The 14,333-nt window shown below is 43.5% G+C and overlaps 1 protein-coding gene and 1 pseudogene across 3 annotated transcripts in view; one reads left to right on the top strand and one right to left on the bottom strand.

Annotated features, from left to right (window-relative positions):
• The window catches only part of Awat2 (acyl-CoA wax alcohol acyltransferase 2), a 40,440-nt gene that overhangs the window by 17,356 nt on the left and 8,751 nt on the right, over nucleotides 1-14,333 (top strand). The window contains exon 1 of one of the 3 annotated variants that reach the window (XM_005401606.2): nucleotides 12,178-12,400. The exons of the other annotated variants lie outside the window; for them this stretch is intronic. Coding sequence (XP_005401663.1) covers nucleotides 12,316-12,400 — 85 coding nt within the window. The 5' untranslated portion in view covers nucleotides 12,178-12,315. Of the gene's footprint in view, nucleotides 1-12,177; nucleotides 12,401-14,333 lie in introns of those variants that run through there. 3 annotated transcript variants of the gene reach the window in all.
• Nucleotides 8,556-9,025, bottom strand: LOC106146347 (annotated as a pseudogene).

Raw genomic sequence — 14,333 nt, 5'->3', positions numbered from 1 at the left:
TTTTTGAAATGGGTCTCAGTATGTAACGCAGGCTGGCCTTGAACTCATGACAATCTTCCTGCCTCATCTTCCCAAGTGCTGGAATTACAGGGGTGAGCCACCATGTCTGGTGCCCAGGCTTGTTTTAAACTTGTGATTCTCCTGCTCCAGCACCCTAGAGCACTGAGATTACAGGCCTGCGCTACCCAGTCCAGCTATATCGTTTATGCTTCTTTGCCCTCACAGCCATTTATAATATAGTTTCCTTAAATATTTTCTATGTGCATTCACAACCACAACTAGTTTTATAACCGTTGATTCATTTTTTTAAAGAGAGTAGTAAATGAGAAACAAACAAAAAATAGAACTGTAGCAGCGTACCAGTATCACAAACACAAACAAATCAAAGCAAGAACATTTAAAGTGATACAGGGTTTCAAGTGGTTGTTATATTACATATCACTATCCTGCTATCCTCAACTACGTTGCTCAGATTACCAGATGCAAGAATGGAAGACTGCTTATAACCGTTGATTCAAATTTCAAATGTGATTTAGCTAATTCATGAAAAGTGATGTCTATTGTATTTATTTCTCATATTATCATATTCTTCCTATTTTCCAAGTTTTGTTCTCATTTTCTGTTTAGACAACTTCATTTAGCCATTTTTTCAGGTTCTCTCATGTGAAATTCATTTAGTATTCCTTCACTTTACAATGTCTCGATAGTATCTTCATTCTTGAGGGATATTTTTGGTGGAGGTAGCACTCTAGATTTTCTTTCAGTGCTTAAAAAATGTTGTGCCACGTTTTGTTGTCATCCATGGTTTCTGATGAGAAATCTGCTGTCTTTTTAAATTGCTTCTCCTTTATGCCAAGGTACTATTTCTGTCTCTGCTTTCCAGAGTTTTTCCTTTGTGTTTGGTTTTCAGATATGTAACTATGATGTAGTTTGGTATAGAATTCTATGGGGTTACCACATTTAGGTTTTGCTTAGCTTCTTGAATCTTACATCTCTTGTCAAATTTAAGAAGTGGCTGCTCACATTTCTTTGAATACTTTTAAAATGTAGTACTTTAAAAACTCCACACTTCTCTTCTTCTGAAGAGAATGAAGACAGAATATTAAATCATTTGCTGTTGAGCACTGAGGAGACGCCCACACAGCCTGACCACCAGCAGGCTGTCGGGGCAGGGGGATCACCTTGGAGCAGAAGCAGGAGGAGCAGAGGGGCCTAGTTGGATGCTAGTGAGCCCCTCCAGGCCATCGCTGTCAGGTGGCCCTGCAGTCCCGGCCTCAGGCTCTTGCCCTGGCCACTGTTGAGCCAAGAAGATGGCAAGTTGGCACTGTGGCAGTTGGCAGAGGTGAGATCATCCAACTGAAGTGGGGGAGGCTCAGGACAAGCTCTTATGTGGATTCCAGGTTCCTTTTATTTTCAGTTTGCTGAGTGGAAGAATTTCAGCACTCTGGGATGAAACTGGTGCTATACTTATTGATAGGAAGCATTTGCATCCATTTTAAGTTTTATTCAGCCAAAAGAACTTAAGTTAAGGGGAGTAAGTATTAATGTCCTCAGGTATGAAGCAAAATTTATGGAATTAAACCATTAGTAAGAAGGCTTCTCTTACCTGAAGAACTGGAGTGTCATCCTGTGACAGTGTCTTTTTGTACCTGTACCAACCAGATATTGCTGGTTGTAAAATAAACAACACAGCTAGTTCTGCCCTTTCAAGGAATGAACTAAATTCTGTAAGAAGGTGAAGCATCAGGAAATGGTACACAGCCTGTTCTCTCTGCTACTAAAGAAGAGAGAAGAGACTGTTAGGCTAGGAGTTCCTATAGATCCGTGACAGGTGTTAAGAGTAGCTGGCCATCACAATTGGATTGTGGCTGCATATGTTAATTTTGCTGTGAGTTACAAAATCAATGCACAAAAATCAAAAGTGTTCACCAGCAACATTTCTTACAGATCTAGAGAAAGCAATGCTAAAGTTCATATGTAATCAGAAGAGACCCAGAATGCAAAAGCAGTCCTGGGTAAGAAAAGCAAAGCAGGAAGCATCATAATCCTAGATATGAAGTTATATTACAAAGGCACAGTGATAAGAACAGCATAGTATTGGCAGAAAAACAAACATGTGAATCAATGGAATAGAATAGAGGAAGCAGAAACAATGCCAGGCACATATAGCTATTTGATGTTTGACAAGAGCCAAAACATGCACTGGAGGAAAGATAGACTAATAAATGATGCTGGGAAAATTGGATATTCGTATACAGAAGATTCAGTCTAGGCCCATATATCTCACCATGTACTAAGCTAAAATTAAACTGAATCTAAGATCTTAATGTTAAACCAAAAACACTTCATCTGCTAGAGGATGAAATATATAAAACTCTTGAAGACACGGACATAGAAAAGGACTTTCTGAATAGAACCCCAATGACATGAGAAATAATACTAAAAATCAACAAATGGGATTATATCAAATTAAAAATCTTCTGCATAGCAAAGGAAACAACCAATAGAGTGAAGACACAACCTACAGAATGGGAAAAATATTTGCCAGCTATTCTTTAAACAGAGAACTAATATCTAGCATATATGAAGAGCTAAAAGTAATCACTCCCCAGCCAAAGGAATTGAACTCACGACCTTGCGCTTGCCAGGCAGGCGCTGTGCTCCTGAGCTAAATTCCCAGCCCCAGGGAGATCTTTCTCAAATGGGAAGGGGAACAAGAGATGAAGGGAGGAGGTAAGAAGAGGAAAAGGGGATGGGAAGAAAAGAATTGAAGAAAAAAGTGGAAATACAGCTTTTGCAAATAGGAAGGGGTCCAAAAATTGGAAGGAACAGGGAAGGATGGGAGAGATAGGCGATGGAAAAAATTAAGATGTGTCATGTATATGTGCCAGCTCCCTACAATAATGTTATTATTGTAAAGTGAATAGTTTACATTACGTTTCACTCTTGGTGTTGTACAGTCTATGGGTTTGGGCATACATGTGATGATATGGACCCACTATTACATTACCCTAAAAGTGCTCTGTGCTTTCCGTATTCTTCCTTCCCTCCCTTCAAATCCTTGGCATCCACTGAACTTTTTATTACTTTCAGTTTTGCCTTTCCAGGATGTCATATAGTCAGAATCATGCATTTTGCAGCCTCTTTTGGATTGGCTTCTTTCATTTAGAAATATGCATTTAACATTTCTCCTTGTCTCTTAATGCTTTGACAGTTCATTTCTTTTTAATGCTGGGCAATATTTCCTTGTCTGAATGTACCTTAATTTATCCATTCATATACTGAAGGTTATTTTTCATTGCTTCCAATTTTGGAAAATTATGAAGGTAGCTACCACAAACACCTGTGTGCAGGTTTTGGTGTGAAAATAAGTTTTCATCTCACTTGGATAAATACCAAAGAGCATGATGAACAGATCACTTGGTAAGAGTAGAATTAGTTTTGAAAGAGACTGTCCACTTGTCTTCCATAGTGGCTGCACCATTTGCACTCATATCAGCAATGAATAAGTGACCCATATTCTTGCTAGCTTTGATGTCGTGTTTTGCATTTTCACCATTCTAATAGGTATGCAATGATATCTTGTTGTTTTAATTTGCAATTCCCTACTGTATTATGATGTTGGGTATGCTGTCATAAGCTTAGTCGCCATCTGTATATTTTCTCTGGTGAGGTGTTTGTTCTGATCTTTGTCTTAGTTTTTCATCAGGTTGTTCATATTCTTTTTTTATTACTTAAGTTTACTGATACATTTTAGATATACATAATGATTGTATTCATCATAGGGAATTTGTACCTGTACATGATATATTTTTATTCTTTTTTCCCATCCCCCTAGCCTTCCTTCAACCCCCCTTTCCCTCTTTACTTATAAAAGCTTTTTAAAAAATTGTTCAGTGTTAAGAGTTCTTTGAATGTTTTAGGTAAGAGTCCTAAACATGGCGGGGGGAGTTGAAAATATTTTCTCCCAGTTTGTGATTCATCTTCTAATTCTCATGATTTATTTTTCAGTCTATTTTCTTTTGTTTTTAAATTGGGTAGTTTAAATGGTTTCTTCTTCAAGTTCACCCATGCTTTCCTCTGCTCTCTCCTTTCTTCTGTTGAACCTATCCATAGGGTATTTTAAATTTTATTTTGGTTATTTTTCACTTTTAAAATTTCAGTTTGGTTTATTTTAATATCTTTTATGTCTTTGGTGACATTTTCAATTTCTTTTTCTGTTTCTAATTTTGCTTTTCAATTTTTACATTTTTGATAACTTTTACAATTTGGTTTCAAGCATATTTGTTGCTCGCCAAAGAATTTTCATGATGGCTCCTTTGAAATCTTTGTCAGATAATTCTATTATTTCTATCATCTCAATTTTGAAAGATATTATCTTTTACATGTAGTTTGAGAACTTGTTTCTTGCTATGATGATTCACAATTGATAAAAATCTGGGTAATTTAGTCATGAGACTCCAAGTCTCTTTAAACCTTCTGGCTTAGTTGGCCTCCTCTGGCACTGCAACCAGCAGGGAAATATCACTTCTTTACTATCACATGGGGATAAAAGCCCAGATTCCCACTTGGCTTTCACAGACCAGAGTTGGGGGGTTGCTTCATTCCTCGTGAACAGGGAGAGTTTCTGTTGCATACTAGCCCTCTACTGATGCCTCCCTGTTTGAGAGGGATAAGAGTGCCTAATTTCTACTCCATTTGTTATTGCTTCCTCTCACACTTACACGAAAGAGTTACCCTGTTTAAACTGGGTGGTGGCAAAAGTCTTGACTCTTGACTAGGTCTTCTCTGATGCTGCTTCAGAGGGGAGAAGGGAACACCTTCCTTCCAGGTAGAAACCTAGGCTACTCCCATTGTCTCCCCTGCCATAGTGTGTACGGGCGGGTCTCATTATCTGCAAGCGGATGAAAGTCGGTGCTCCATACTTGATCTTCTCTGGCGATGCACCGGCGGGATTTGGGGAGTTTGAGGCAGGTCCATACGCCTAACAAGGGTGGAAGTCTGGGCCCACCCTTAGTCTTTGTTGGTGTAGACGTGGGTGGGCCCACAGGTTTATTTCTCATTTTAGCTGGAGTAAAGTAATTATTGTCTAAAAATTTTCACTTTTGCTAGGTTAATCCTTTGATTAGAGAGAAGAGGCTTTTGGGGGAGCTCTTTTTGTTTATGCTTGGTATTTTCTTCTTGTTTCAATCTTCTCCCACTCCAAGTCTGAGAGATACATAAGATGAAGAGAAAATTGATGCTATTCCTCCCATCTGAGGACCAAAAGTGGTCTGCCTTCTTTATACTTTGCAGTGTTCTTCTTTGTTTTACATACAGTGTTCAGGATTTTAGTTGTAACAGCCAAAGCAATAAAGTGTGTTTATTCCATCTTCCTTTCTTTTCTTTTCTTTTTTTTCTTTTTATTTTTTTTCCTTTCTTTTAAATAAACAGATCTACTCAACATCTTCTCTTGCTGTCATTTATATGTTGCAAAGAATGAAATAGTGTGACTTAAAATGAATCAAAGCAATGACAATTTTAAAAAAATCATTACACTGATCCTGAAAGATACGTGTTTTATACTCTGGTAGCATGATAGCAGTGGCCACGTACACTTTGCTTGTTTGCTGCAAAAAAGATTATTTTTTCAGATTCTGCAGAAGGAACAACAGGTCCTTGTGAATGTCAAGCCTCATTGGGTGGGTTTATTTTTGTGGCCTGAAGTATAGAAAAACCAGTTTTGTAAGTGTTGAGCTTTACTGTCCATCTTTCGTGTTCCGGAAAGTTATTTTAATATTGAATATGCCTTTTCCAACTCTGCGGTGAAGTCTACTCCTCCAACATATACTCACTCATCAGGAGACTGTGAGCCAACCTCCAGAACGTCAGCCTTGCCTTTTAAAATCACATGTCTCCAGTAGTGAATAAGCTACCTACTCTTCAGGCATATTTCTGTGCATATCATTTCTCATCACTGAGCTTTTGATAAGGGTTAGATGGCAGGGAATTCAAGGTTACCTTTTCTAATAAGAAACACTGGGAGTGGCAATAGGGCATCTTGTTGATTAACAATAGGGATCACATGAGCATACCCCGGAAAGTTTGAGACTCATTACAGTCACAAATACCATGAGGTTACAAGTGAAATTAAGGGGATGTTTTGCCAATCAGTGGGAGGGGCAATAGAACGAGTGCTTGTATCGCAGAGATTTACGGTGTTCAAATGTCTGTATGTCAGTTGTGTGTTTAGTGCCCGGTCCCAAGGAAGCCAGTAATAAATAGCAGGCTCTTCCCTCTACCCCTCCCCAGTCCCTGCCCCCCAGTTCTTTCTCGCCATTACATAACTCCAAGTCTGCCTTTTTCACTGCATCATCTCATTCCTTTTTCTTGTTAGAGGCTTTTGGAAGCCACCAGAGATGGTAGTTTCCATGGTAATCAGCATCCTCATTAGTTTGGAGTTTAATGGTCCCACAGCGTCTGTCTGGACTGGGTTCCTAGCCCACATCAGAGGGAGGTTTCCAGTGAGCTCAAGGGCTGTTGGGAAACTGTCAAGCATAAATCATTGTGTCCAGGCTATCATAGTTAGACACAATGGCACAGTGTTATTTGGGTCTAAAGAGCAGAGATATGAAGAAATCATCTCATCTTGTCCTGGACTCATGCTTCCTGGACATCTGGAAAAGCATTGTTTCCCCAGAACATGCTGACAACAGATCACGTCACAAGACTATGGGTGTTGGAATGTGAGTTACGGGGTACAGCAGGTTGGGCAACAGATAGCCAACCTCACCGAAGGCTTCTGAGTAGATCTCTGAAGATTTATGCTTTCCTCATCCGCCTGCCTCAAGCTTCTAAGGTCACTAAAGTTCTCTGCTCTGCTCAGGTTTGGTTTTTCTACTAACCAAACCTCGTTCCTGACCCTAATCTTAGCACTGATTTGCTTTGCTCGTTTATTCATTCATCTATCATTTATGAGCCTTACAATATACCAGACACTTCTAGGCACTGCAGATAGGAGAATGAGCAAAATAGACAGAGATCTCTAACCTCAAGGAGCTGCCAATGAAATAGAAGATAGATTAAAAAATCAAATAAGTTCACAACTACATATGAAATTGAAGCTGACCTCTGGGCAGAGGTTCATAATCTTGATCTTAATTAGCACCCTAACTCCTTCCTCCCTCCTTTCTTCATTGATAGTCTACACACTCAGAGCAGCTACTCCTGCCCCTCCTCCACGTCTGCTAAGGGATCCCTCGAACACACCTGGGACAGTTTGAGACTCACTACAGTCACCAACGGAACAAGAGTGAGAGTGAGAGTTAGAAATGAGAGTGAGTCTGGGGAGAAAAGGCCACATGAGGGCCCCAAGTCCTGGCAGCCCTTGGGAAACAGGAAAGGTACACATTGCCCACCAGAGTGGAGGACAGGAGCCATCTCCAGTTCTCCCAAGCCACTAGAGACCTAGTCTGGTGCCTTTGAGCTGGGTTAGGCTTGGCGCCCCTTTGCTCCCCCACATCTTCTTTGTGTCTTAGGCCTCCACCACCTGGCCATTCCTAGTTTGCCAAATAAGAGAAAGAGAAAACCAGCCCATGAGCACCAGGATACCTAAAAACCCCGCCCAGCAGGCCTCTTCCATCCAGAAGAGATGGATGGAATGGGAATAAGAAGCAGGCATGCAGGAAAATCCCCCAGGATAGTGAAGACTCTGGTGGGAGAATATGAGTAAACCATTGAGTGCAAGGGATGGGGTTTAGCCCGATCTCCGGGGCAGCTGAGAATTGAGGGGTGACACATAGGTGAGCCACTGAGTAGGGCCTGCTCTCTCTGTGTGATGGACAAGGGATCCCTGTGCCTTCCACAGTGTGCCAACTGCTTTGATCATGTGACCCAGGGAAGGTATAGGACTCTGTTAAATGTGAATTTCAGATGATCAACAGCCCATGTTTTAACGTAGTATGTCCCATGTGAAATTTTGAGAACGCAGTAATATGTAGAGTAAATATGTCCCAAATATTATATGGGACATACTTACACTAACACATTATTCATTGTTTATCTGAAATTCAAAATTAACTGGCCTCCTATATTTTATCTGTAATGTTACCTAGGTGGAATGAAAACTGCTATGTAAAGGAAGACAGGTTTTATTTTTTTAGTGTGTTTTAAATAATTTATTTACCTGAAATGCCATACAGTGACTTCCATTTATTTTGATACATCTTTTCCCCATTGGTGATTTATAGGGCCTTCAAGCCAATGTAAATGTTTCATAAATATTTGGCCATTTGGGTATACACCTACATGATACCTCAGCAACATCTTTTAGCCAGAAGGAATAAACACCTGACACTGACAGTGAAGACCTGACACTGAAGAACAAAGACCTGACACAGTTAACTGGGTACACCATGAAAATCTGCTCCAAATATTTGTCTCTGAGGTAAGGGCCCCATACACCTGTTCAATGAAGAAAACCATCCTTACAACACAGGACGATCTTTTATTTTTCAGTAGGGCCTAGGACACTTAGCTGCTAATTAGGTGCTGAACGGCAGAGCGCCATCCCCAGTTTATGCCATGAATTCATAGGGAACAGGTTCCGACAACTCCGGCTCCTTCCCATTGGTTCTCACAAAGTGGGGCAGGCTGGCGCTTCAGCTGAATCCAGGTACCTTTCTCTTCGGTTTCTTTCTTTTTCTGGTCATTTTCTTTGACATGTTTCTGGAAGCTAGCTCGACTCTTTGAGTGTTGATTGTGCTCAATACAAACAAAAATCTTCTTGGCAAGTATCTTGCCCTTAACTTGCTTGTTTACAACAATTGCCAACGGCATGCTGGGTAACACTGTAGACTCTTGCAGTTTTGTCATGGTAACACTTGTGTGGGGTTCCTTTTTGAACAGTTCCCATTCCCTTGATGTCTACAATATCACCCTTTTTGTAGATGCACATGTATGTGGCCAAAGGAGCAACCCCATGTTTTCTAAAAGGCCTAGAGAACATACACCAGGTTCCTCTCCTCTTTCCCTTTGTGTTTGTCATTTTGACAAATTACTGGAAGATGAAGGTTCCAGACGAAAAGAGGCTTTATTTTCTGTCTGTTTTTAAGGACCTAGAGTAGAATGGCAGGGAGGGCAGTTGTGCCTGAGTCCAAAAGCAGGAAGAATGATTTTGCTTATGGGGCTCAATGAAGGCCACTCCTGGGTAGCTTAGAAAATTCTGAGAGCCCTTTCAGCTCTGATAATCTCTGAGCCTCATATTTTCTAGGGATTCTGTGAGGATGAAGGGGGCAGATGACGGAGAGGGATAAGAGTGAGGAATGGAAGCTCCCAAAAACCCTTGACCATTTCTTGTTTGGTATCAGAATGGTCGGATGCAAGTCAGTGCTGGGCGTACGACTTTCTCTGTGTGGATGAAAAGGCAGAGCTTCTAGAATATTCCAAATGCTCACACTGTCAGTGATTCTGCTCTTCAATGTCTGACACCCTTTCTCCAAGGTAACACAGCTCAGAAGGAAGGCCACGCAGGGCAGCTTCAGTTTAACTCTAGTCCTTTCCTCAGTATCCATCTGTAGCCTTCCCTCTTCTCCTAATAACAGTGATAGCCATGACCTATATTTAGATAGCATTTCACAGTTCAAAAGTGACAGGCCATCTGTTACTATTCATTATCTCCTACTTCCAAGTGAGGAAATCAAGACTCAGAGTCTGGGCTGTGAGAACAGTAAGACAGAACAACTCAGAGAGTTTCCAAACCAGGGTGCAAATGCTGGTCAGCTTCCTCCTCACGGCCCTGCTGCATTTGCCCCTGTAGCAAGTCTCTGGGAGCTCGGGGTAAGTACAGTATACATCAGAAACCAGTAGCTAACTTTTCTAATCCCCACAGGGCCTTTTTGACCTCCAGGTCCCTCTCACAAATGGAGGTCCAAACGAAACCCATCATTTGCCTCACTGGCCCTGCAAGAAGTCCTCCTCCTCCTCCTCCTCCTCCTATGTTTCTCCCTAGGGGCCAGTCAGATTGGCCTGCTCCTGTGACTCTTCTCCTTCTGCCTGCACCTCCCCAGGTTGGACTCTTTTCCATATTCCCAGAGCCCTCTCAACCCTTGGCCTGTGCTCAGTGATTATGGAGGTGGAACTTTGTTGCCTCAACAGGGGACATTTTCAGAAAATTTTCTCAACAGGAACCTGCTTTCTAGTAAGAGATGAACTACCCCTAACCCAAGCAATAAAATCAGTCAGATGGGGAGAGGTCTGGGCCAAAAGGCCTTTCTGAGCTGGCTAAAGTACCCAGGAGCCATCATACGGACTTAGACCATGAACCACATATTCTGCGTGGAAGTGGACCTGGTCCTGCAAGTTGGTGTACCGGAGAGGAAAAGGATGAATTGTGTATCAGTCACAAGAGCACCTAGGTCCTGGTAGACATTCTGTGTCCAAAAGTTGTCTTCATTTGGCATTTGGCACAAATCATCATTCCTGCCCAGAAGCTGATCTCAGCTCCTCAGTGCACGCAGGACTAAGGGCAGACTCCTCATTCTGGAGTCCGTACTCTTAGTGACCCAGCTGCCTTTTGCAGCCTCACTTTCCCCAGCCCCTTTATAGAGCCACCACTCAACCTAAGCAGGTGAGCTGCACCCAACATCCTCCACATACCTCTCTTGAGGGCGCAAAGCTGGATGCAAGGAAGGTGCCCTGGCCAGGGCAAGGGCCCGGGGTGGGTACTCAGCAATGGGAGTCCCCTCTGGAGGCATCTGAGCCTCAGAGAGGAAGTGGTCCAAGTGGGGCCTCTGTTTCAGAGGAGAACTGCAGATTACATACATCTAGAATCTGAACACTCCCCTGTGTCTCCACTACCACCCACCTCGCCCAGGTCACCATTGCCATCTCCTGCGTAGGATTATTGCCATAGCTCTCAAAGGTCTTCCCTTTCTTTCCTGACTCCTTGAAAACATAAGCTCATCCTATCTCTTCTCTCCTTAGGACCCTGTAAAGGCCCTCCACTTTGGCCATAGTAAAAAGCTAAGTTTACACCTTGGCCTACAAAGCCATCTATGAAGTAGCACTCTGCCAATGCTCTCACTTCATCTACTTGGTCCCTCTTACTTAGATCAAGTCTTCGTGCTAGTCCTTGAAACCTGCCAGTGTACCTTCCTCCGGGGCTGTGCAATGACGGTCCCCTCTGCCGGGAATATTCTCAGTTCAGACTGCCACATGGCTTCCTTCCTCACCTCCTCGAGCCTGTGCGCAAATGCTGCCTTCTCGGTGTGCCCTTCCTTGACCACTCCTTTGGAAACTGTAAGGCCTGTTGTGCCTACCTAACACCTTCCACCGTTCAGCACTCCGGATCCTTTCTACTTTGTTCCAACATTTTTCCCTCATAACATTTATCACCTTGTATTGTATCATATAACTAGGTAATTAGTTTCTATCACCTGTCTTCCCTCACCAGAATGTAAACTTCTCAAAAGCATAAATTTGTTTTGGTTTATTTTCTTCAGTGCCGTAACCCAGTTGTCTAGAACAATGTCTGGTATAAACCGTGTCCTCAATAATTATATGTTGTCTTAAGAAATCCTTCCAGTCTTTCCCTCTTCTGTGTTCTTGGCCCGCAGCACATGGCTGGCTGGATCTAGATGCCTTCACACTCCTACATCTTCATCACACGCAGACACATGTGTGCAGATGCCAGCCTACAATCTCATGCACACAGAATAATATAATATATGCTAAAATTTGTCAATACTTTTCACAAGTAAAATGTGTTCAGTCCATATCTACTATGAACTACCACGAACAGCCAGAAGACATCACAGAGATACATGTGCTTTCTCTTCGCCGTGAATAATATTTCCCAGACTGATCAAAAGGCCAAAGGCCTGGGCTGTGGCCCCAGTCACTCTCTTCAGCCCTCCAGTCATTGAGAGAACACAGAAACAAAACCAGAGGTGCAGGCCCTGCGTGCTATCTGAACCTTGGGCTCCTTCTGGCCCATCAGTCCCTCATTCCAGAATGACCTCAGAGGCCTCTCAAGAGCCCCACTCCCACCCACTTACTTCTCTCTCTGGGGCTTCATCCAGGTGTGCAAGGGAGTGTCACAATCTCAGCCCAGGCCAAGTTCAGGTACAGGTAGGTAGGTAGGCAGTTGGAAGGAAAGGGAAAAGCAGAGGCGGTACATGGTGTTGCAATTCTGTGGAGGGGTGTGACAGGGTGAGGGTAGAGACTGGGCAGCTGCGGGAGAAGAAAGCATGAAAAGAGCAATCACCCAAGGCTCCTGAGCAGTCAGGGCTGGCCAGCCGAACAGCACTTACGTGGAGCCGCTGGAATCCTGGAATAATGTTCTTGCCCTCCAGAAAGGATCTCAAGACGGCGCTGGAGGTCTTTGCTGTTTTCCAGTGGGCCCTCAGTGTCTTCGCTATCAGTGAGTCTTCAGGCTTTGGTAAAGGGTGACCAACCATCCTGGCTTGCTTGGGATTGAAGAATTTCAGTGCTGAACGTGGGGTTGTCCCAGGCAAGCCAGAACAATTGGTCGCCCTGGCCTGTGGTCTGACCCACCGGGGCATGGTATTTGTGAGTGATTGTGTGAGCATGTGTGCGTTCGTATGGGTATGTGCCCGTGCAAAAGGCGTGTGCATCCACATGTGTGTGCATGTGCCTGTGGCAGGCAGGTAAGGTCTACGCTGGGGTGTAGAAGGCATGTTTTGGGATGATGGGGAGCAGTTTCCACTGAGGCTGGCCAAGGACAAGGGCTTGGCTACAGCCACAGGGATTCAAGCAAACCACTGGCGGGAGAGACTTGACCTGATGGCATAGTGGGGCCCTGGAAACCCGTCAGCCCGAGGAATTCAACCCTCCATCCATTTCCCCGACACTTACACCACAAACTTTGTGAAAGTGATTTACATCGCTGGTTATTGTGTTCTAGATGCCGAAAGAAGCCATCACTGTGGGAGGGGGCCTAGAAAAAAATCTTGCCGGTCCAGTGCTTCCTGTGAGTACTGGCTGAGTCAAGGCATGGAATTAAGGGACCTTGTAAGCTACCTGGGAATAGAGACTGTAGACAGGCCCCTGAACTTGGAGCTGGCTCAGAAGCACGCCAGTGAAGACGGAGGTGGCCATTCTTTACCTCAGCTCACCAGGCTAAAGGCCAGGGAACGGGGAGCTTTGGGTGGGTACCAGTACCCTCTAATTCTGAAAAGAGAACAGTATTAATTAACCTAGGAATGATGGCAAAACTGGAAGAGACCAAGAAGACCTTGGCACCGCATATTTTCACATCCATTATTTCCTTTTAGCTTATGCCAATCTTATGGGGTAGAAGCTATTTTGTGCATAATAATTCATGCTAATGGCTACGCACACATAATGATAGCTAACACTCACTAGAATTAGCTAACATTATTTATTCCCTTTGTTCATGCCAGGTGCTGTTCTAAACACCTTATTATGGCTAATAATCAGCATTGTGCAGACGAGGGAGCTGAAGTCCATGGAATAGAAATGGTCTTCCCAAGATTACAGGGCTAGGATGGAGGAGCTGGGCTGGGAGTGGAGCTCACGAGCCTGAGAGCAGCCTATGAGCTCTTTTCTTGTCCCTCGTGTTTGCCTTCTCACTGCTGCTTGGGAGGCTGGATGTGGAAACTGGAGTAAGTGGAAGCCAGGCCTTTTGGTTATGTCAAAGGTCCCGAATGCAAGGTGGAAAAGACTAGCTCAGAATGGCCTCATACTGAGGGCTGGGGATTTAGCTCAGCGGCAAAAGCGCCTGCCTGGCAAGCGCAAGGTCGTGAGTTCGGTTCCCGGTACCGGAGAAAAACCAAAAAAAAAAAAAAAAAAAAAAGAATGGCCTCATACTGAAGGCAGGGGACTCAGCTGTCCTGTGTTCTTCCCCACTGCTCTGCGACCCAGGTAAGCACTCTCCTCAGTAAAAGCTGAGTTCCCTATTTGGTTGGAGGGGAAGCCATCCTTACTGTCATCCCTCCAGCTGCTGGGTCTCAAAAAATTGGAGGTGAGTGTGCCAGGAAGAAAATGGAGGAAGAGCAGTTTCCCTGTTTGGGTTGGAGCTTCTTCCACTCGGTTAACAAGATTCTGTTGGGATTAGTTCCAGGGGTCTTAGAAATTTGAGTCAACAGCCTTGTGCCACCTGCATCCAGTTTTTGCTGCTCTGACGCAGAAGCTTAAGGATACTGGGTTCTGCTCTGTAGGTTACACAACCCTTACTTGAAATGCTTAGAACAGAAATGCTTCGGATTTTAAAATAGGGAGAAGGTTGGAATATTTACACAGACATAATGAGATATCTTGGGGGTGGGACCCGAGTCTGAAGGTGAAATTCATTTATGTTTCATCTACACCTT

Source organism: Chinchilla lanigera, unplaced genomic scaffold (assembly GCF_000276665.1).
Source record: "Chinchilla lanigera isolate Chin_1 unplaced genomic scaffold, ChiLan1.0 scaffold00074, whole genome shotgun sequence".
In the NCBI taxonomy this organism is placed as follows: domain Eukaryota; kingdom Metazoa; phylum Chordata; class Mammalia; order Rodentia; family Chinchillidae; genus Chinchilla; species Chinchilla lanigera.
Note: the sequence above shows the minus strand (reverse complement) of the source record. Positions and strands in the feature narration are given on the sequence as shown.